Here is a 21,702-nt window from a genome sequence, read left to right on the forward strand (position 1 = left end):
TTTGGAAATCGATTGGCATTAAGTCAGTGGCTCAGCTATTCTGTCAATCGATTGCCCAATCAATTGAATTAAGCCCAGAGTTCAAATTTCACTAAAAACCTTCAGGAAATCGATTGGCTTACTAGAAATTCTTATTTTGAGATAGATAACAGATTACTCAATTGATTTATCAAAGTCTTGGTCAGTTATGCATTACTTGATGGATTGAGAACTTTATTTTGATTTCATTTTTATTTGGCAAGTGTTATATGAACTTTAGCATATGGAAAACCCTTTTAAGGTGCATGCTAGATTGAAAGGTTATCTTGTGCATTTGAAAACTTAAATGTTATGTGTTAACTGTTAATTTTGGTTGGTGACCCTTTACAACTATTGTGGAAATCTGGGCTTTTCCCTCAGATGAGAGCCAGGACAATCCTACCGGTTTGTACCCTGTGGTTGGGAATGTAGAGGGGAATGCCTGACTGGAGCTATGTTAGGAGGATCTTACGGGGCTCGTGGAGATCACTCAGGGCGTTTAGTTTGTTTTGGAGAATGATCAGATTAGGTTGACATAGAGGGAACATACGTCTTTCTTTTGAATTGTATTTATTTTAAAATGGAAGATTGTACCTATACTAATATTGTCAGTTTAACATGTTATTTTTTATGGGTTACATGTACCACTTTTTGATGTGTAAATATTTTGGGTTCATATTTTGAGAAACTTTTCCGCTGCTTGTAAATTATAATGACTCAATTATTTATCCAAAGGTATTACCTTATTTAATTCTCTGATTTATTTTAATTTCTTTTGAAAAAAAAATACACCCTCGCTTTGAAAATTGGGGTGTTACAAGAACTAGCTGATAAGTTAATAATGGATGTTAAGGCAACAATATATGGGACTCGCAAGTCATCCAAAACATAAAGTCCCTCTATCTATGGCATGTCTCAATCAACCTCCCATAATGTGAATCATGCACATAACAAGAAGTGAAATAAAATATAACAGAATAACATAAATCACACAACTGACCAACAGAAGTAAGACTCAAAGAAAGACGAGGAATACAGTAAACATTAGAAAAAGACTAGTTAAGTGTGGAGACATAGCTAATGCTTGTAAATGACTTATGAGTGTCATCTACAATCATAACCAACATAGACAAGTAAGTGTGAAGACATAGCTAATACTTGTAAACGACATATGAGTGTCATTTGCAGTCATAACCAACATAGACAAGGTAGGGTTCATAGTTACAAAAGATTTATCATCATATAACATATGGTGCGATGCTCCAAATCAAAAAATCTAGAAGGAATAAGATATACTTGACAAAATAGAGGCGGGCAAACCTTTAGCAGATGAGGCACACATGACATGTGACTGAGTGGCAAAAAGTTTTCTGAGTTGTTCTACAATATTAGATATTTAAGAAGTAGTCTCAAATGGGTATATAGAACCAGAACTAGATCCAATGGTAGGAGGAGCATAAGTAACAACATTGGAAGATGAACTCCTAAAATTCTTTAAGTATAATCTCCCCAATTTTGGACATTATGCTTTCCAATTACTTTTTTCTTTGCAAAAAGCACATTCATCATTACCAAATCGACCTATCCCTCGAGGTTTTCCTTTTTGAACAAGAGTAGCAAAAACATATAGAGGAGTTGAGAGAATTCCCATATCTAACATAGTGGAGTGAGTCTTTAAGTTTGATTTCTTCTATCAATAATTCACTAACTACTGATTCAACATTAAGAAGAGAAATATGATGCAAAATACCCCCACGAAGACCCTCAAAATAATCACGAAAATCTATCAAAAACCAACCAGACAATGGTATTCTCTTTGATTAATGTATGCTTTGACAACTTTTAATTCAATTGATTCTATAATAGCTAATTGATCCCACAAATTAGTCATTGTCGAATAAAATTCTGGAATGGTCATATTGTTCTGTTTAATGACCCTAATATCATTTTCTAACTGATACAATTTGCAAATTAGACTGAACATACAAATGTTTCAAGTGATCCAAAATCTTTTTAGTAGTATCATATTTTGGTAGTTGCACCTCTATGGATTACTCAACAAAGTTATTAATCCAAGTAATGATTTTTGAATTACTAAAATTCTATATTTTCAAATCTTTTGCATATTTAGCTTTATCCTTTTTTATTTGTAGGTTTAATCGAAGTTCCATCAACATAACCTCACATATATTTTCCAAATAAAAAAATTTGTCACACAACTCAAATAGGTAATTATGTTCGTTAAGGTGAACACTAACAACTCGAAGAGAATCATCTTTAGCATCAACCATGTAAACAATGTCATAAAATACAACGAACACAATCATTGAGAACAAAAGAAATTAGCGATAACTTGTCAATAGCACAGTCAACCAAGAATCAAACAAAATCGCGTCGAAAATAAAAGAATAGAACTACGCCAGAAATAAAGAAGCATAATTGGATCAAAAACAAAAATTGAGGGAGGAAACCGGTACCAGCCGCAAAACGGATCGTCCAAAAATCAACTAAAGTTCTGATATCATGTTAACAATAATAATCTAACATAAACTTAGATGAAAAATAACAAAAAGGGAGAAGAGAATAAACCATTGGCTATGATTTCATAAACAAAATGAACAAATTTATGTTTGTTGGTGTTACAATATGTATATACTTGAGAATATAAAAGTTTAAAGTATTCTTACTACTAACACATAGTAACAATATTATATAACAAGAAAGACATTCTAGTTCATTAAACATTAGCAAATATATCAAATCCACAACATGTGGAGTCCGATAATTATCTTTTTACTATTAAACCCAACTATTGGAGTTAGGTCTGACAACGGGGCAGAGCAAGACATAATTTGCCTCCTCCACTTCGCACCCTACTAATCGTGGAAAACCTGCATTCGCCCTTATTTCGTAGCGGGTGTGAAATTTAGGCTCTCATCCCCCTGCAACGGAGTTCAGATTTTCCGCCCACACCCGCACTCATTCGTATATATAATATTATAAATTTAAAAATTATAATTATAATTATAATTAATATAGTAAAATAATAATTATTAGACAATAAAAAATAAAAAAATATTTTCTATAGAGATAAGATTATAATTTTTAATATTTAAAAAAATATTAAGTATATTCAATATATATCAAATTTAAAATTACAATAGTATTATATGCAGGGCTGATTTGAGTGCGGGTGCATGGTGAATATTATCACCTCAAATACGTTTCCGACTCAAATTTTAATTTTAAGGAAAATCTACACCTGCATCCAATCAAAGTGGATTTTTCCTCGTTCAAATCAAACAGATTTGGATAGGGAACCGCACGAGTGCCGGTTATGTTACCATTTCTAATTTGAATTTAGTAGCATTTCTTTTTGTGATAAATTAACTCATTCATCTCTATTTTGCTTTCGAATATAAACAAAATTGTAGTTTTATCTTTTTTGTTTTAAATCCAAATTAGTTTTACTTGATGTTTATTTTAAAACATTTTCAATTAATATAAGTTAAACAAATTTAGACGAAGAACACTTTTAACATTACATTTATATACTTGTAAAAAAACAATACATTCATACATTTTAGATAAAATCGAAAAGAATAATTAGTTATTTTTTTTTACCAAAAAGTGTAGTTACTTTTATTTATAATCTTCAGATGTAAGAAAATTAATTAATGAAAAGAAAATTATGATTCTTTGTGATTGCTGCTTATATTTTATTTGAGTAACCACCACCTAAGTGTGAAAACGACCGACCACCAGCCAACCGTTCCTTACATTCTAGGTATAATTTACTTTATTCATTTGTATAATTAAAAAATTAAATAAAATAACCCAATATAATTTAATATGTTTTGTTTGTTTTTGTAATAGAGACTCACCAGCCACTTCCAAATAATTGAAACCACATATTTTGAAATTTAATTTTGGACCCATATTCACTAAAATCATTATTCAATGATAATGTATCGAAAATGTTTGTTTTATTAGTTTTTTGTTTGTTTCTTTTTCTTGCATTAATATATTTTCTCTACATGGATAAATATTCATACATTTTCATATTTAGAGGAACTTTCGCTTTCTGGCCTTATGTAGAACCACGTAATTTCTATAGGACACTTTACTTCTCACTTTCTTTTTGTTTTTTTCTTTATTGTGTACGGTGACCACTTTAAACCCATTTCGATTTCTGAAAAGTTTAAAAGAAAAAAAATATATCATTAATCACCGACTTTTGAAAAATATCGAAAAAAAAATTAAAATCCACATTTTCTTTTCTACCCTCTCTTGTCTAATTATATTTCTTTTTTTCTTTTTCTGACATTTATATATATTTGTCTAATTTAATATTTTACACAATTATTCAATTATATCACTTCATTGATTTGTAATATTATGGCTTAAACTATTTGAGTAAAATATCACATAGTAAAATATGTTTGATGTATATACATAATAAATAAATTTATGTATGAAATTAGTTTCTGTGTTCAATTCCCTCTTTGTTAACACATTGATATTTCGCATAATTAAGATTCTATGCGTCTATTGTAGACTTCATTCAATATTAGATTAGGGTAGTTGAGAAGAAAAAAGTTTGTTGTTGTATGGTGCAAACTACTACAAGGCGTTTGAGATGTGTGCTGTCTATAAAGTTCTAAATTTTTAGTGGTATCAGAAAGAAGAAAAAAAATTACTGTATATATATTTAACAATAATATTTTTTAAGTTAAGATATTTACTATAAAAAAAAATAGAGTCATACTAAAATAAATTTAAATAAAACATTATTCTCAATTTAAATTATATAATTAACTTTTGTTGATTCGATTATTTTCTATAAAAATTATATAAAAGAATATTTAATTATGTTATAGTATGGAATATTTTCATGTTTCAATCTAAATGATACATTTAATATTTTTTTATCAACTATTAAGTTGGAACAAAAAATTCAGACATTCTAAAAAAAACTTTAAAGAAAAACAATAACACAAACTCACCGTCGTTTATAAGCAATAGACAAATTTATTAATTATTTTTAGTAAAAAATCTCATTTAATGGACACAATTATATTTTGAGCTGTGCTAATCAGATTTTTAAGATTCATTATTTTTTATGAATTGTAGCTCAAATATTTTGAATTTTGTTTTGTATTGAAAGACTTAAATCATTTAATATATATGAAAACTTAAAATTATACTGGAACAATCTTGAAACATATTTAAAACAGCGATTTTTACAATCTTAATAATAAAATTCTATTTTAATAATTAAATTAAAATTATATTTTTATTATATTGAAATTCTATTAAAACATTTCATCGTTTTCTTATTACTTTCATGTCTTATAAAATAAAATTAAATATGTCCGTTAATGTTGCATCTACTAAGAAGAATTTTTTAAACTGAAATTTTTAGAATTTTATTTACAATGTAAGTAAAATAAATTAAACAGAAGTCTTATATTGATTTCAATTAAAAATGATTTTTTTTAACCAATTTTGATTTTAAACAAATTATTAATGATTATACATCTGTATAAATACATGTCTATGTAATTTCAAGATTTTAACTTGATCGCTTAATCTTCTTCATGTTCTTCTCCATTTCCATCGCCCACTACATCTACACATAAATCATCATCTCGCAACACCAATTTATAAAATGCACAATTGCTTTATCTCTATTTATCGAATAAGAAATTGTTATGTAAAAAGAATTGTTTTCTTTATATATGAATTCATATGGGGTGATGGTGACGTGGTTATCATGATTAATCAACCAAACCGTCACAATCCAAAAATTGGGGTATAGAAGATAGAGATGAAGAGAGGCACTTTATAAAAGAAAATATATAGCCAGACCAATCCTAATAAAATTGGTATAATCAATTTTATTTTAATTTCAAGATAGGACTTGTACTTTCTTGACCATAAGGATTGAGCTAGTGTGAATGGTTGATTTTTATTGTTTTTTGACAAAGTGTGAACCATTCTTCCAAATAAGATAAAAATAAAAATAAAATCTGGACACTAGCAAAATGAACATGGAGAAATTGGTGGTTATACGAGATTTAGGCGCAAGAAACGAGAAAATAATTGGTTATGTAAGAAAATGAGGATGAAAACAAATGCAAAGATAGAGAGTAGACACAAGCACAAGACAAGGTGTGGAAGGTACAACTTAAGAAAAATAACTCTCAACCATTTATTTTAATTATATGGTTGATATTTACTCCACTCATCTCTCACACTACTATCTCATCTTATTTGATACATGTTTTATATATATATATATGGTGCAAAGATTTGGTGTGGTACGTAGGTGTACCATTACATATGGTGCAACTTCAAAATCTATTGGTAAAAAACACTATGCAACATTTAATTCATTTGTGCATATTACACTAAGTCTATATGGACAAAGCCTATATTTGGTTTAAGTGTTGTGTGGGATAGAAGAGTTTTTAATGGGGAATGATTCAAGTCTTCTTAAGGCACTTGCATAATGTTACTCTTGTTGTTTGTATCTAAGACAACGACTATTTAAAAGAAGTTACTATTGAGACATGGTTTATAAATAAATAAATGATAGGATTTTTTCCTTTATTTTATATCCCTTTTAAAAAAAATTTAATACTCCACTTTTTTTTAAAATAAATTAAAATATTCTACTTTTTGAATTTTTAATGAATCATATCCTATTAATACGATCGTATAAAACAAAAATAAAAAACGATTGAAGTAGACTAGTAGGTTGTATTTCAGAAACGCTACCTACTACACATTTTTTTTGTTGATAAAATAAACTAAAATTAATAAATAAATAATTAAAAATATTAATTATTAATTAATAATAAAATAAATTTAAGTTAAATTAGTAAAAAAAATAAAAATTATAGAGGTCAAGTAGAATTGTCGATAATATTTAGATAATATTTTGGATTATAATAATCTATATAATTTGTATATATTATACATTTTATTCCTAAAGATCATATCATTTTTAAGGTGAGTATTATTTGAATGATCATTCTTAAGTATGTGCATTTCAGCATTGTGGTACATATTATTGTGTTTATATGAGGTCAATTAATTACGCGACATACTACAATTAAAATTTAAAAAGAGACTTAAACAAAAATAATATATATAAAAATACATAATTAATTTTAATGCTTAACAAATTATAGATAAAAAAATATAAAATAACAATGCATGAGAAAAATTATAGATAATTATTTGAGACAATATTAAACACTAAATATTTAGCTTGTTGTAAAATGAAAAAATCTTAAAGAAAAAAAGGTTAGAATAATTTTACCTTTTATATATTCTACATTTTTTTTTAGTATTATTAATGATGTTAATGTAGATGTTATTTTTAAAGGAATGTTGTAGATGTATATATAGGTGAGTTTTATCGTATTGGAAATATACAACTCTGATGAGATTCAAATTTGGAAGTAAGAAAAAATATCTTCAAATATGAGATTTAAATATCTTGGATTTTTATATTTGACTTAATTCATCATTACCAAATCGACTTGTAAGGTTAGAGATGTCTCAATTTATAATTAATTATAGGACTTTATTTTTTAGAGATATGAGACTTGAGTTTTTCTCAATACATCTTTTAGGCCCAATACTATTAGACTTGGTGCACATATATAAATAGTAGGTGATTCAATTGAATAGACTTTAATACAATCTTAGATTTTTATATTGTTCATAATTCATTCTCACAAAATCGATTTATAAGATGAGATGTGCATCTTTTTTTAAACTATTATAGAGTTGTATCTCTTAGACATCTAGAACATTAGAAATGTAGGATTTAGATTTTTCCAATAAAATATAATGTAAAACTTATGTTATATGTTGATTTGTAAATGCCATTTTAAAATGAAATATCTTGATTTGTAAATGTCAATTTTAAAATGAAGAAATGTCAAGTAAAAAGTTAACATTTTTTTATAAAATAAAAAAGAGGTGCAAAAGCATATTACTGCAAGTCTCATGAAAACATCAGCACCTAGTTCTAAAATTTTGTGGCAGAAAATGACTTGTAAGTAACAAACTTTATGCAACTTGAGTAATTCGTATAGAAAATATCATATATTAAGTTATATTTGTCCAAATGATATGTTGTTTATATCATTAGAAAGTTAAGAAAAATCAACCACAAGTTTAAGACGCGAAATATATCTTTCAATGGCTTCTACTGAAAATATTTTGAAAATTGTTTTAAAAACAGAGAGATTATCCAAATTTATAAAATTGTTTTAAATAAATGTTAAAGAGGGAATGAAAAACGAACACTTGTATAATAAATAAAGTAAATTTTGAAATTTTTTCGAAAAAAAAAAGTAAATTTTGATTTGGTAATGGAAGAGTCATAAAGTGGGAGAGTATCTTTGTATTGGCCCAAAGAAGAGGTGTGGGTGTGAAGTAGGTCCAAACTCCTTTGACAAATTGCTCCTAGAGTCACCGACATGGATTACTAAGTCTAACATGTAGATTGGGTTTATTTGCTGACACACTAAACTACTCTCATTAACTGAGTTTTATACTAGATTACCTTTATATATAATTTATTGTTGATTAATATTTACAAATTATCATAAATTATAATTATGATAGAAGGTACTTTTTATAAACAATAGTTCAGAACATTTTTCGTTTTTATAATTAAAACGGCAATTGATGTATTTCGTTATAAGATATATATTTATTATTTGTTTATTTTTATAGAATTATTATTATTTAAGTCATAAAAATAAATATAATCTCTAATGTATATTTGTAATAGATAATGTTTGTAATCGTTGGAGTTTTAAATATTTTTTAAGTATTCGATGATGATGGAGCATAGTCCAATTTAAAATTTGCTTCACTTTTATATGTGATCTACCATGAATCAATATTTAAAATTTGTTTTAAGGTAATCTATTGTAGATTAGTGTTTAAAAGTATAAAATTCTAACGACAATCAAAGATACTTTTCTGAAGTATAATTTTTCAGTTCTTTTTATTTTTATGATTGAGATGGTAATCTGATTGATGTCAACTCGACAAATTGTATTTTGGTCGACATATTTATTTTTCTGTTAATTTATACTTACGACAAGTGTTGTCGATCTTTGTTAATATTTCAAATAACTTTTAATCACTAGTCTACGATGGACCATAGATAAAATTATGTGATCGTTGTCAGTTTGATGAAAACAATAAAAAATAAATAAAAGTTGAATTTTGATACATTTATTTTCTCTTATTTTTGTTAAATTGGTACTGACCAGATCACCTTTTCAAATATTACGACAAAGAGGATTGAAGACGCTTATGTTAGTCATTGTTTGAACGATTTTCAAGTTTCTAACTAGTTGTCGTATACTAAATAATACTTCATTAATCTTACAACGGGTGTCATTTAAATTTTTTACACACTTATTAAGAAATTTAATAATTAAAATTAAAAAAAACTCATTTTATCAATAGAGTATAAGATAACTGAAATATCACATTGGAGACATCCCTATCAAATGTGGATATCGCTTAAATATATATATTTTGTTAGATCTTCTTTAAATAAATCCACAAATCTTGACTTACTTCACTACTGCTTAAGTTTAAGTTCAATTTTTGTAATAAATAATGTGTAATTTCCTTTTCTTTCTATTTTTTTCTTTACGAAAAAGGAAGTCATGAAAGATTAGTCATTAAGTAATCCCCGTTTTTTTGTCTTTATTCTAAAGCCACTGCAAGTAATTATAAACATTGCATTTGTGACTTGACCTATAAAATCATTAGATTCCCTATGCCACGAGGAAAGCTTGTTTTTTTCTATAAGCAAGCCGCAATGAAAGTTATTATCATCTTGGTAAAATGGATCAGATCGCAGTATATTTTTAAAAACATCCAAAATATTTCTCTGGATTAAAAAACTCAGTGATATTTTCTTGTCAAATTAAACTTCCGAATTAACCAACAACCAACTTGATTGAAGTATCTAATGTTTAAGAAACATAAAATCACAATTTATGTGAAGAAGTACTAGCAAGAGAAAAGGGTCAAAAGTAAAATAAATAACAAAACTTACAGCAAAATTATTTATATATGAAGACACTATCGAGCTGGAGTTTATTTAAAACAAACCAAATTGTCAATTCCCTAACCACAAGAAAAATACTTTAAAAGTCAATTTTTATGCAACAGAAGCACAATAATTCATGAAGGGAAACACACTCTTTACCTTTCAAGTTTCAACTCCCACATAAGTTTTTTATTAACACTTGCATGTTTTTTATTTTGACAAGTAATAATTTACATGTATTTTTTGTGTGGATAGACTATACATTTACATGTATTGAATTAATAAGTTAGCATCACAGTTTTCATGTTTGTATGTCCCTAAGCTGAATATACAAAAATAAATCACACCCAGTAGTCATCCATGACTGCAGCATTAAAGATCAAGGGGGAGAATTCTGTGACTCTTCTTGTTGACATTTATTCTACATGACAAGATCAGCTAGCTATAAAATTGAAGTTAACTTCGAAAGAGACCACATAGATATGTCACTCCATAATGTACAACACTCAATTATTTCCGGGGGAATTGATCAAATCATTAAAATAAGGCTACAGATATAGTTGGGTATAGTATTCAAAAAACCAATTATTTGAAACCACATCACTTTTTAATATTTAATTACTACCTTTTAAGCAATTGAACTTTCTGCTAAAAAAGTAATTTTATTCTAAGTTAATTTTGTCTAATGAGTATTTGTACCCAAGTTTTTTATCATGGGTAAATAAAAATTCTCCTTAAAATAATAAGAATCCGAATATATACAGATAAAAGTGGGGCTACACAGATAGTAAGCTGTTTTGTTGAGCCAAAAAATATACAGAATTGTTTTCACCATATTTACCATTTATCAATTTTTAGATTTGTAATGCAACGGTAAATAAAATAACTAAACATGGTAAATAAAATAACTAAACATGTTATATTAACTCAGTGTTGAGATTAGTATTTCAAAAATGAAAGAATTTAGCTGAGATTAGTATTTCAAAAATGAAAGAATTTATCTAGTACACATCAATTTTAATAAGCATCAAACTATGTGGATGACAGTGGCATGGGATGTGATTTGGTGTTATAATTTTCTCAATTCTTTCTTAAACCAAGCTGATTTGAATGATCTCAATAGTGAGATAGATGTTAGAATTCGTCAAATTAAACACAATATTCTCTCAATCTATGTTATGAAATCACATGAAAATTTATCATGTTGTTCTTTATATGATTGATAACAAAACTCATCATACAATTTTAAAATCTTTAACTAAAAATGATCGAAATGAGATTAAAATTAAAAGTAGTTCAACGTTGTAACTTTTACAAATATAAAAGACTAACTCAGATACAAAAAAAAACGATCAATTTAATATTTTCATGTATTTTAAAAGACTACCCGATGCATTTTGCCTTTATTTAACAGGAGCTTTATCTATTTTATGAACTCTGATACACCTTCAAAAGCTTTGCTTCATTGTTGGAGGCTACTTATTGCAAGGCTTCGCATCAGAGATGAGCTGCATAAACATGGTGTTATTGATGGACAACATTATAAAGCTTGTGTTCTTTGTTTTCACGAAGAGGAAACCTGTCACCATCTTTGTTCCACCTACAGATTTGCGAAATCTATTTGAACAGCTGTCTTTGAATGGTTGGGCATGTCCACATTTGCTACAGAGGTTGGAGTAGAACATTTCAACATGTGCTACAAAACATTGAGCAAAAACATACCAAAAAGAAGAAGGGGATTGATTTGGATTGCTACAGCTTGGACACTACGAATTATGAGGAACCAGATTTTATTCAAAGAGGATGTAGCAGATTTTAATCTTTGTATCTACAATATTAAACTTGTTTCTTGGACTTGATTCCTTGGCAAATGTTGTAGAAACTCTTGTTGAACTTTTTCTAATTGGTATACTAACCCTTTGATTTGCTAGCAAAGTGGTTAGTTTACTCTCTTTGTAGTGGATTGGGTACCCCTTGTACTCCCTTGTCATTTGCTTATAAAACAAAATGGGAAGCCTGGTCAATCGCATGCATGAATAGAAACTTAACTTGGAACTCAATCCCTTGTTCATGCATCAAAATTATGCTAAAAACAACCTCATTAATTCAAATTCAATTTTATGGTGAAGTTCATGACTACTTACAACACACTAGAAACACATTGGAATCCAGTTTTCGCAGCAATTATTATGATGTGTCATCTAGAGCATTTGATAGGCCATGCTTTTGTTTTAGGCATTCGGTTTGATTTCAAAGAAGAGTAGGAAAATTGCTGTAAATGATCAAAAACATAATCTTAATATTCCATTAGGGGTAAATGTAACAAAGGGAAATAGAGGCATAGATGAAGGAAGCACAATAGAAGGGGATGATAACCTGAAGGAGCCCCTCTCAGCAAAAACATTTGTAACCAGTGGAGGCTTTAATTAATAGTCTGTAAAGAATGAAATGGATTCTTCAATTTTTACGTTTTGCAGTGTCAATTACCAACAACGCAGATGGTTGGAGCCTGGTTGAACCTTCTTACCTTCTTTCCATCACGCGTCTTTAAATTCATTAACTATATTAGTTAAGAGAAAATTTGAGCTACATCAGCTTCGGCATCCATTCAACTAGTTGAGGAAGTATAGTAAACTTAGATTTTTAAGAAAACTCTACCAATAGTGTGCTTGAAGTACGTGTGGACCAGCAGAAAAATGGAATTTGGGTTCTGTTTTTTTGGTGGCTGCTAGAACCTTTATCTTTATGCATTATCCCACAAGAAACTGTACAGTTTGAGCTCAATGCAGCCCAATACGAAAATGCAATACTTGCTATAATTCTTCAATCTATGTGTCCTTTCTGAAGATAATATAAGGTTGGCAACTATATTCAGAATGTGTGAGAGATGACCATACAGCCTATAGTCAGACAGCAGAAAACTAGCACAGGGCACCAAAGTTCAGATTTGATCAAACTCAAAAGTTGATAATTTTATCGATAAGAACTCCGAATGTCCGTTAAATGTATATTCCCCATCTTCAAAAAGGGAAGAAGGCATTTCAAGCAACAAGGTCAACTTCATCTCGTTCTGGGGAAACCACGTCTAGTCTCATCATGCTCCTATATTGATCAGGAACGGGAGCACCAGCATGCACACAGAGTTCAACCACAGCGGGAGCCTTGCCATAATATCTCTTCAGATTGTTATTCAGAGCAGGTCCATTCAGATCCTCAACATGCCAGACATAATTCGGACCAACAAGATCATCTAATATTGCCTCTTGCCATGCATGCAAACCGTTCCGAGACTGATGCTTTGAAGCCTTGCACATTCTTAACTTATGTCCCTTAGGACCAACCTGAACTTCAGGACAATAACCACAAGTATTCACAACATACTTCTCCATTATCTTCTTTGCACCTGATGTCATCTCAAACCATGAGTTCAATGTATGTTCACTTAAAATCCTTAATTTGTTCCTTTCTTCATCCTTCAGCTCATCGATATGGCTTATATTCTCTACAGGCTCTATCAACATAGAGGATGGATCCATTAAAGGATTGAAATTTTCTAAAGAAGGTTTTCTTTCACTTTCATCCTCTTCCACAACAGATTCGAAATCCGCAATTCTTCCTTCAATACAATAGACAGGTTTGGTTCTCCTCTTTGTCGGATATTTTTCAAGGTCTAGACCCGCTTGTATACAGAGTTCAACTATGGCAGGGATACGAGGAACGCTAAACCTCTCATCATGTCCAACTCTTGGCTTGCCAACACGGTCATAGAGATGAAAGCATTTGGGGAAACAAACGACATCTCGAATACCTCCTCTTCTCCAAACATGAGTTGCATTTCGCGAGAAACTGTTTGGTCCAGTACATGTTCGAATTTCATGACCCACATAACCAATGTGAACCTCATTACACAGCCTGACAAGTCGAAACCATTAAATGTGAAGCCAACAAGCACAAGCCAATGTAACATATATTTCCACTCTAAAAACAGTAGAAAGCTCCAGAACAATGACACAAAAATCCACCACTTAAAAAATCAAATGTTGCTAAGAATACTCAAAATTCATTTGTTTAATTTAAGAATCACACCAAGGCATAATGGGCTCCTTAATTGAGACTACTTATTGTAAGAAAAGTGATATTAGGCAGAATGTCACACCTCTATGTTTTGCTACTTTCCTCTCACATCCGTGCAATCTTGCATGGATCCGTACTAGTTGTCACTATAACAAGAGCTTGATCACATTGACAAATGTGAATTTATCTACTGACATAAACACATATGAGACTGTTTGAGATAGCTAATATAAACAACTTATGACATGTCCAGATAGTTTATAAAAACAATTTGACTTTTTTTTATCTTGTTATAAAGATAGCTTCTACATAAACACTTATGTGATAAACTTTTATGCTATAAGCACTTAATTAAACTTCTTATCCAAATACAGCCTAACCCATACTTTGGAACATTAACATTTACACTTGATATTTTTTAATCAATTATTAAGAGTTGAATTGGATAGGAGCTAAAACCTGGATACTAAACATCAATTTGTTTCTTCCGCAATTATTCATGCCACCTAATTGTAACGCAAAATCTTAATTTCTTGATTAACCTCAATTTCTACTTACAGAACTTAAAAGCAAACAAACAAAGATTCACATTAGAGAGAGAGAGAGAGAGTGCATACTCGCAGCGCAAAATGGGAATGACTCGGACGAGTTGACGCAAACCGGATAGTAGAAACCCTCGAGCTCGATAAACACGATGAGCAACCTCAACAAGCTCCGGTACAAGCAACCCGTTCTCAGGAGGCTCTTCCAAAACCCTACAAGGTTGTGCCTTTCGTGCTTCTCTTTCTGCCTTCGCCCTCGCAATCAGAACCTTCATTGGTGTCACGTACGGTTTCCTCTCAGACTTTATCCGGCTAGGATACGGCACGTCGGAGTATGGGAATCCGTCGTCGGGATCGTCTGCAGACGGCCAAGCCTCCGACGTGAAAGAGAGGGTCGCATTGAAGTAGTGAGATAGTCGCTTCAGAAGAGAGAGTTGTGAAAAGATGATGGTGGCACGCATGTCTCCGCCGCTGGGACGAGAAATAGAAGTGGCGGAGCAGTGGCGAAGTAACGAACCGGTGTTTCTGTTCGGTTTTTAGACTGGCTTCTGCTCCTACTTTCCTCGTGAAAAATTATAAATGTTACAGTATAATATTTTATTAATTATATTATAAATTTATTTAATTACATGGAAGTTCAGTTGAAAAAGTGTCAAATTTCGAGTTTTTTTGTCTATGGTTAAAATTTAGACTATATATATTAAATCTTACTTGTATATATATATATATAATATATATATTTTGTAAGGTTCATAATTTTATATTATTATTCCGCATTAAAAATAATCTCATTTATGTACTATTTTTTTTTCTTCATTTTTAAAGGTTATATGCCTTTGAACTTGTTGGTCCTGTGACACCTTAAGTCTAATATACATTTTTGTAGGAATAATAGAAAAAATGAAAGATAGATAATTAGTAGAATTAATAAAAGTACTTACTCTAACATTTATTTTTTTATTAGATGAAATTCATATAGATCCATTACTTTATGTGAGATTTATTTGGACCTATTTCTAAAGTGTGAGATTCACATTGATTTTATTTAAATAAAAGAGTAAATATTGAAAAGTGAATGTCGATAACACTGCTTTAAACAAAATACATCAAATAAATAAATAAAGGATCTGATTTTTAAATCAACGCAAATTAGGTTAAGACATCACAATTACACCACATACACCTACAATTAAATAGAATTATCGTTATGTAATAAAATAGATTTTGACTTAAATATATGTTTAGTCTCTCTAAATAAGTGTTATATTGACATTTGTCTCTGTAATTTTTTCTTTTTAATTTAATTATGTAAGTTCAATTTTATTTTAAAATCGTTTTTGTTGTTAGAGACAGTTAAAAAAAGTTGACATGACATACAAATAAGAAACGAAAAAAAAAAACACAAACTTACAAATAAAAAATAAAAAAAATGCGAACTTATAAGATCAAAATATATAATTTTCATTTGATTTTCGTCTTTATAGATTTATGTTTTTCTTTTATTTTTGTCTCTTCTCCGTCCTTAAAAAAAATTATAAAAATAAAAAAATACACTTAATTTAAGTATACCAATCATATATTTAAACCTTAAATTTTTAATAAATTAGAGTGCTTCTAATATCATCCATTAGAGTAGAAATCCAAAACAAAATAACCACGAGCTCACATACACATAATCAAGTGCAATAACAAGTAGCAACATAGGGTGGCAAATAATAGTAACATTTATTTATGGGAGTCAAATAAGGAATACATTAAGCATAGTAGTCCAAAAAGCACAACACACATTTAATCATACCAAGTCATTCACAACTCAACAACAACACTTAAGTATGCAATATGCAAGTTTTACACAATTCCTATCACTTCAATGTCAATGTCATGTATGGTATTAAACTAATCATAAGTGTTTGATGAGTATACACATTACTATGGCACCTATAGGTGGATAGATAATTACATATATGACTATATTCTTATAGATCCACTTGACTTATTCAAATACTCATGTAAGTGATTGTAAAGATTAAATTATGGTTACTTGGTAGCTTTTGATTATAAATTGCTACCTCTAAATGAATTCTCTCTATAATATTTCAAGGTTTGATCTCTCCCACATATTTGTTTGTGATCTCTACTATCAAACTTATTCAATTGTATTTTTCTAATACTGGACTAAAGACCCTCACACATATTTTTCTCTCTTCATCGTCTTAAGTCACTTTTTATTAAAAGAAGACCATCATAGACATGAGTTAGGTACAACACATTTTACATTTTACTAATGTAGTCACAATTTAAACAACGTTTTAGTCACAACTCAGATCATACCATATATAATGCATTGATTATACTACCATTGTTCATGATATCACAATCAATAAAATAACAATTAATGTCATAGATGTATAACATAACAATTATCACATAATATTCATTATCACATAATATTCTATCAACATATTTTCATACATAAGCAGTATTTGCAGCATAATCGACAACACAACAACATCATAATAATATTGCTAACCATTTCTACTCTAACCATTCAAGTGACATATTTAGTTCATTTAATTCCTCGATAGGGCACGAGCATTGGCTAGTTCCAGACGGTTGGGAAATATGATTGTTCGATCCTGTTCATCTTATCCGTTTTATACCTATAATCCGATCACATTAAACCTACTCTTACCTAGATAGTCTAGAATGCTCGACGTCGACAAGCAAAGTTATGCTTCTATCTTGATTCGAATCTACTGCTCGACTTGGCAAAATATTAAGGGTGTTTTAGAAACGTTCCATCAATTGGAAGTAAATTCAATGCTATATGTAACACTCCAATATTTTCATACATATTATATATGTGTCTTTTAGTAATTTTCGTAATTTATTATTTAATTAATATTTTATTTTATATGTAAAGAAATTAAATTAAAATTTATCACTCTCTATTTTACTTGAATAATTATAACCTTTATTTTTATTTAATTGTTTTGATGTGACAATTACATTAGAACGGTTTATGGCATAATTATTTCCTACGTGACAATTGTGTATTTGATTAGTGTCGAAAATCATGAAATTGATGTGTTAGATACGTTGGTTTTATTTTGTTATGTGTGATCTGCAGTGATATTTTTGTCTTACTTGATTTATTTTAGTTTATGAAAACATTAGTTGAATTATTTAATTAAATTATAATTTATAGAAGTTATATTGTTTATTAGTTTTATTTTATGCCAAATAAGTATTTGACCTAGGAGATAGTAGAGTTAGTGAAAATCCTTAGTTTTATTTATATATTTAATTTAATTAATTTAGTGTGACAATAATAAGATAATTGTTCCTTGATGTTTAATTATTTGATGAAGTATATTTATATTAATTAATTAATTAATTGTTGGGGTTTTGTTAGTAATTAATTAAAACTCGTAGGAGTATTTTTTTTAGACTGAACAATGATCAAGTTAATTTGGGTCAAAATCTAATCACTCACACTACTATATAACTATATTTTATTTTTAATAGCATTTAGTTATAGAACCGTGTGTTTTCTACTTTACATTCACTCAAATGTGTAACTAGTAAGAATAAGTACATGAATGCCAATTAATTCATAAGGGTTGGTCGTTGAATGATATTATTCCAATTAAATACCTTATTGATGTGTGCAATTAACCTCAATGATAAGAATTATTCTCTTCCTCCAATCAGCTTCACGTCTCCATATTAGTCTCATACATCTCTTCCTCATAGAATACGATAAAACTTACAACTAATCACCCGTACCTCACACGCGATTCCCAACATTATATTTTATTTATCTCAAATATTTTCTAAGCAACTCAAACAACCACCCACATATTCCCTCTCTTTCTTGTGGAAGTTCTAAGCTTTCGTTCCTTCATCTTTATGAGATTTTTCGAGGGCTATGTAGTGTTACGTGGAAGGAAAACGTTCAAGGTAATGGTTTTTCCCCATGTAGAGTTAGACTAGATATTAAATTAGTGGTTCGTAGGATATTGATATGATGTCTAGATGTCTTAAAAGAAAAATGTTGATTTTATTTTCGTCGTAAAGAAATTAGCTATAATGTTTTGATTGTTTCTTTTGAGTAATAAATTTATCTTGATAAATTTAATTATAGAATTATATTTTTATTATTATCCCTTAATAAATATGTTTGTAGTGAAAATGTTTAACGTTTTACGTGTTTTAGAGTACTTAATTATAAAATTATAATTTTTATGATGATATCATTAGTAATATGTTTGTTATGATGTATTTGATATTAAATCTTGACTTTTTGAGTATTTAAAATTTGACTTTTATGAACAATATATGTGTCATGAGGAAATTGATGAGAATTTTATATTTTTAATTTTGACAATATGAGAAAATTAATTTATTGAAATGTATTAATGTATAGTTTATTTTTATAATGCGGAAAACTTTATAGTGAAAATAATTAAATTTCTATTATTATTGTATTCTTGGTAATATGAGTTTTAATTTTTATCAATAACAAGTAGCCAAATCAAATCTTATGAATTATTAAAATGAAAATGGTGATTTTGAGATATTTGTTCACGTGCATATTAAATGTGTTGAAGTTATTGAGCTCTAACTATGAACATCCATAAGAATATAAATTTGATACTATGAACATTCATAAGAATATAAATTTGATGTCTTATGTGATTACAAATTTTAATCTGAAATATTTTGTGGTTGGTGATTTGTGTTTTAAATATTGTTATCTTTTGTGGTTGTCTACGTGGCCGGTGATTTGTGTTTTAAATATTGTTATCTTTGTAGTTGCCTAAGTGGCTGTTGATTTATGTTTTAAATATTGCTATCTTTGTGGTTGCCTAAATATCTTGTGATTTGTATGATTATCTAAGTGGGTGGTGGCATGTACCTTTTGAGCATCATTATCATTTCATGACATATCATATACATATTTGTGGACGCATGCGTGACTGGTTTAATTTTTTTCATTGGTATGAGTGACTTCTGTGTGGACGTCTGTGTGGCTGCTTATATCCAAATCATATATGTTTAGGAGCATGCATGACTTGCATACATTTTATTGTTATTTTTATTTTGATCTAATTATTTGCTCTATGATTGCTACTTGATTTATTTAGATACATTTTATGACTTTTGACACACCTTTGAGAACTATTAAAGAATCAATTTCTTTGAATCTTTTATAACAAAAAAAATTTATATTCATATTTTATGGCTGTTAATTTATTATTTGGTTTAATTTTTGTTGTGGGATGAATGAATTATGTTTGATTGGTGCACACACGTGGAAAAATGAGACTTTTACTTAAAAATAATGTTTTGTATTACTAAAAAATTTGTGGTACATGGTAAAGTTATTTACTCTTCATCATTAACTTTTAATAGAAATGCGGAAGTGAGATTTCAATTGCTAATAAATAATTGAATGTCATTAATTTAAGTCAACCTTGCTTCTTTTGAATTTCACTTAAAGATAATTTATTTTAGTATGAAACATAAATGAATATCGATCTAACAACTGACTATTAATTTTTCAAATAAATGAATAAATAATATTTTAGTAAATTGCATTACGTTCTTTTTACAAAAATAATATATCAAGTCATTTTCGGAGGCATCTTCAAATTATTACATGATAAATTACTTCTAAGAGAAACAAAATATAGTTGTTTCTAAAAGAAAACAAATATTTTTATGTAATTTTTGAAAAATAAATTTGGAGTGTTACACTATAGATATCAAAATGATAAATAGGATCAGAAAAAAGGAGTTTACTATGTGACTTAAAGGAAATTTATCTAAATTATTATATATTATCTATATTTATATAATAAACAATCTCGCACAGTTTTGGTCTATATATTTTTACTAATTTTAAAAATTGGTCTTCTTATTTTAAAACTTGACAATTTTGGTCTCTCCCTTATATTTATTAACTAAAAAATATGATAATTTAACATATTTTAAATGACATGAACATACGATTTTATTTTATCTAGATGAACTAATTATTTATATCTTGTTAATCTAATAACAAAAGTGAATCATTTTTAAAGTTGAAACTAAAATTTTTGGAGTGTTTTTTATTGCATTTTTATGAGTAATAACTAGTCAACATCCTCATATTATATATATCACATCGTTTAAAATATGTTATATCATCATTTTTTAGTTGAAAAATTTGAGGGAGGGATCAATACTTTTGTATTTTAAAATAGATTGATCAATTATAAGAAATGAAGAAAATAAATGACCAAAATTACAATTAAGCCAATTATTTATTTGATTTAACTGCACTTTTTGGTTTTCTATTTTATCATATTAACGAAATAGTCTTCTTATTTTAAAATCAAATTTTTAGTATTTTAATTATCATATTTATTGCAACATTGAGCATGACCCATAATTTTACCTAAAAAATAGTAATTTTTTTACTTAATAAATGGTGAATTTTAGCTCTAATAGTAGTATTTTCTTTATTCGACCTATAATTAAGCCAATAAATCACCTGTAAAACATAAGTCAACTAACAAATATCTATATTATTATGGTAGACATATAATTCTAAATTCGAATTCATATTTTGCAAGTGTGTGTGAATTTTAAGTTATCGCAATTTTGATGAAAAAAAATTGACCATCGTAATAGTAAAAATAAAAATAAATTGAGACTAAAATTGCAATAAACATGATAATTAAGGATAAAAAGTTCCATTTTAAAATTAAGGGTAATAAAATAGGTTAAATTATTTAATTTTGTGCTGCTCCCGTTGGTGTCTAAAACCTCCTCTCATCTCAGTGAGTGAGTACTGAGTAGCAAAAACCCTCTCATCTCTGCAAATTGCGAACGTCGATAAACTTCAGCTTCAATGGCTAGCACCAAAGTTCAGAGGGTTATGACCCAACCCATCGTATGCTTTCTCACACACTCTTT

At 28.5% G+C, this 21,702-nt stretch overlaps 2 protein-coding genes across 6 annotated transcripts in view; one reads left to right on the plus strand and one right to left on the minus strand.

Annotated features, from left to right (window-relative positions):
• Positions 1-11,355: 11,355 nt before the first annotated feature.
• Positions 11,356-15,317, minus strand: LOC101513442 (APO protein 3, mitochondrial). 5 transcript variants are annotated; one of them, XR_003471619.2, is made up of 4 exons: positions 14,812-15,317; positions 12,497-14,032; positions 12,265-12,392; positions 11,356-12,114 (listed from the first exon to the last, which is right to left on the minus strand). XR_003471619.2 is itself a non-coding variant. In XM_004490577.4 (2 exons), exons 1-2 carry the CDS (start codon positions 15,195-15,197, stop codon positions 13,162-13,164), a joined length of 1,257 nt encoding a protein of 418 aa, XP_004490634.1. In that variant the 5' UTR covers positions 15,198-15,317; the 3' UTR covers positions 11,356-13,161. The 5 variants fall into 5 exon arrangements, 1 of the variants encoding a protein (XP_004490634.1); XR_012162079.1 differs by having other exon boundaries at positions 11,356-12,680; positions 12,779-14,032; XR_189434.4 differs by having other exon boundaries at positions 11,356-12,392.
• Positions 15,318-21,492: 6,175 nt separating this feature from the next.
• LOC101514094 (uncharacterized) overlaps positions 21,493-21,702 on the plus strand; it is a 6,121-nt gene continuing 5,911 nt past the window's right edge. Inside the window, exon 1 of the mRNA XM_004490578.4 lies at positions 21,493-21,679. Within this exon, the coding sequence (XP_004490635.1) occupies positions 21,638-21,679 (42 nt within the window). The 5' untranslated portion in view covers positions 21,493-21,637. The remainder of the gene's footprint in view (positions 21,680-21,702) is intronic.

Source organism: Cicer arietinum, chromosome 2 (assembly GCF_000331145.2).
Source record: "Cicer arietinum cultivar CDC Frontier isolate Library 1 chromosome 2, Cicar.CDCFrontier_v2.0, whole genome shotgun sequence".
Classification (NCBI taxonomy): domain Eukaryota; kingdom Viridiplantae; phylum Streptophyta; class Magnoliopsida; order Fabales; family Fabaceae; genus Cicer; species Cicer arietinum.

Coding starts and splice junctions, on each gene's coding strand:
- LOC101513442 (XM_004490577.4), bottom strand. CDS start 15,197: ATGCGTGCCACCATCATCTTTTCACAACTCTCTCTTCTGAAGCGACTA. Junction 14,033..14,811: donor ATTCCCATTTTGCGCTGCGA/GTATGCACTCTC, acceptor TCGACTTGTCAG/GCTGTGTAATGAGGTTCACA.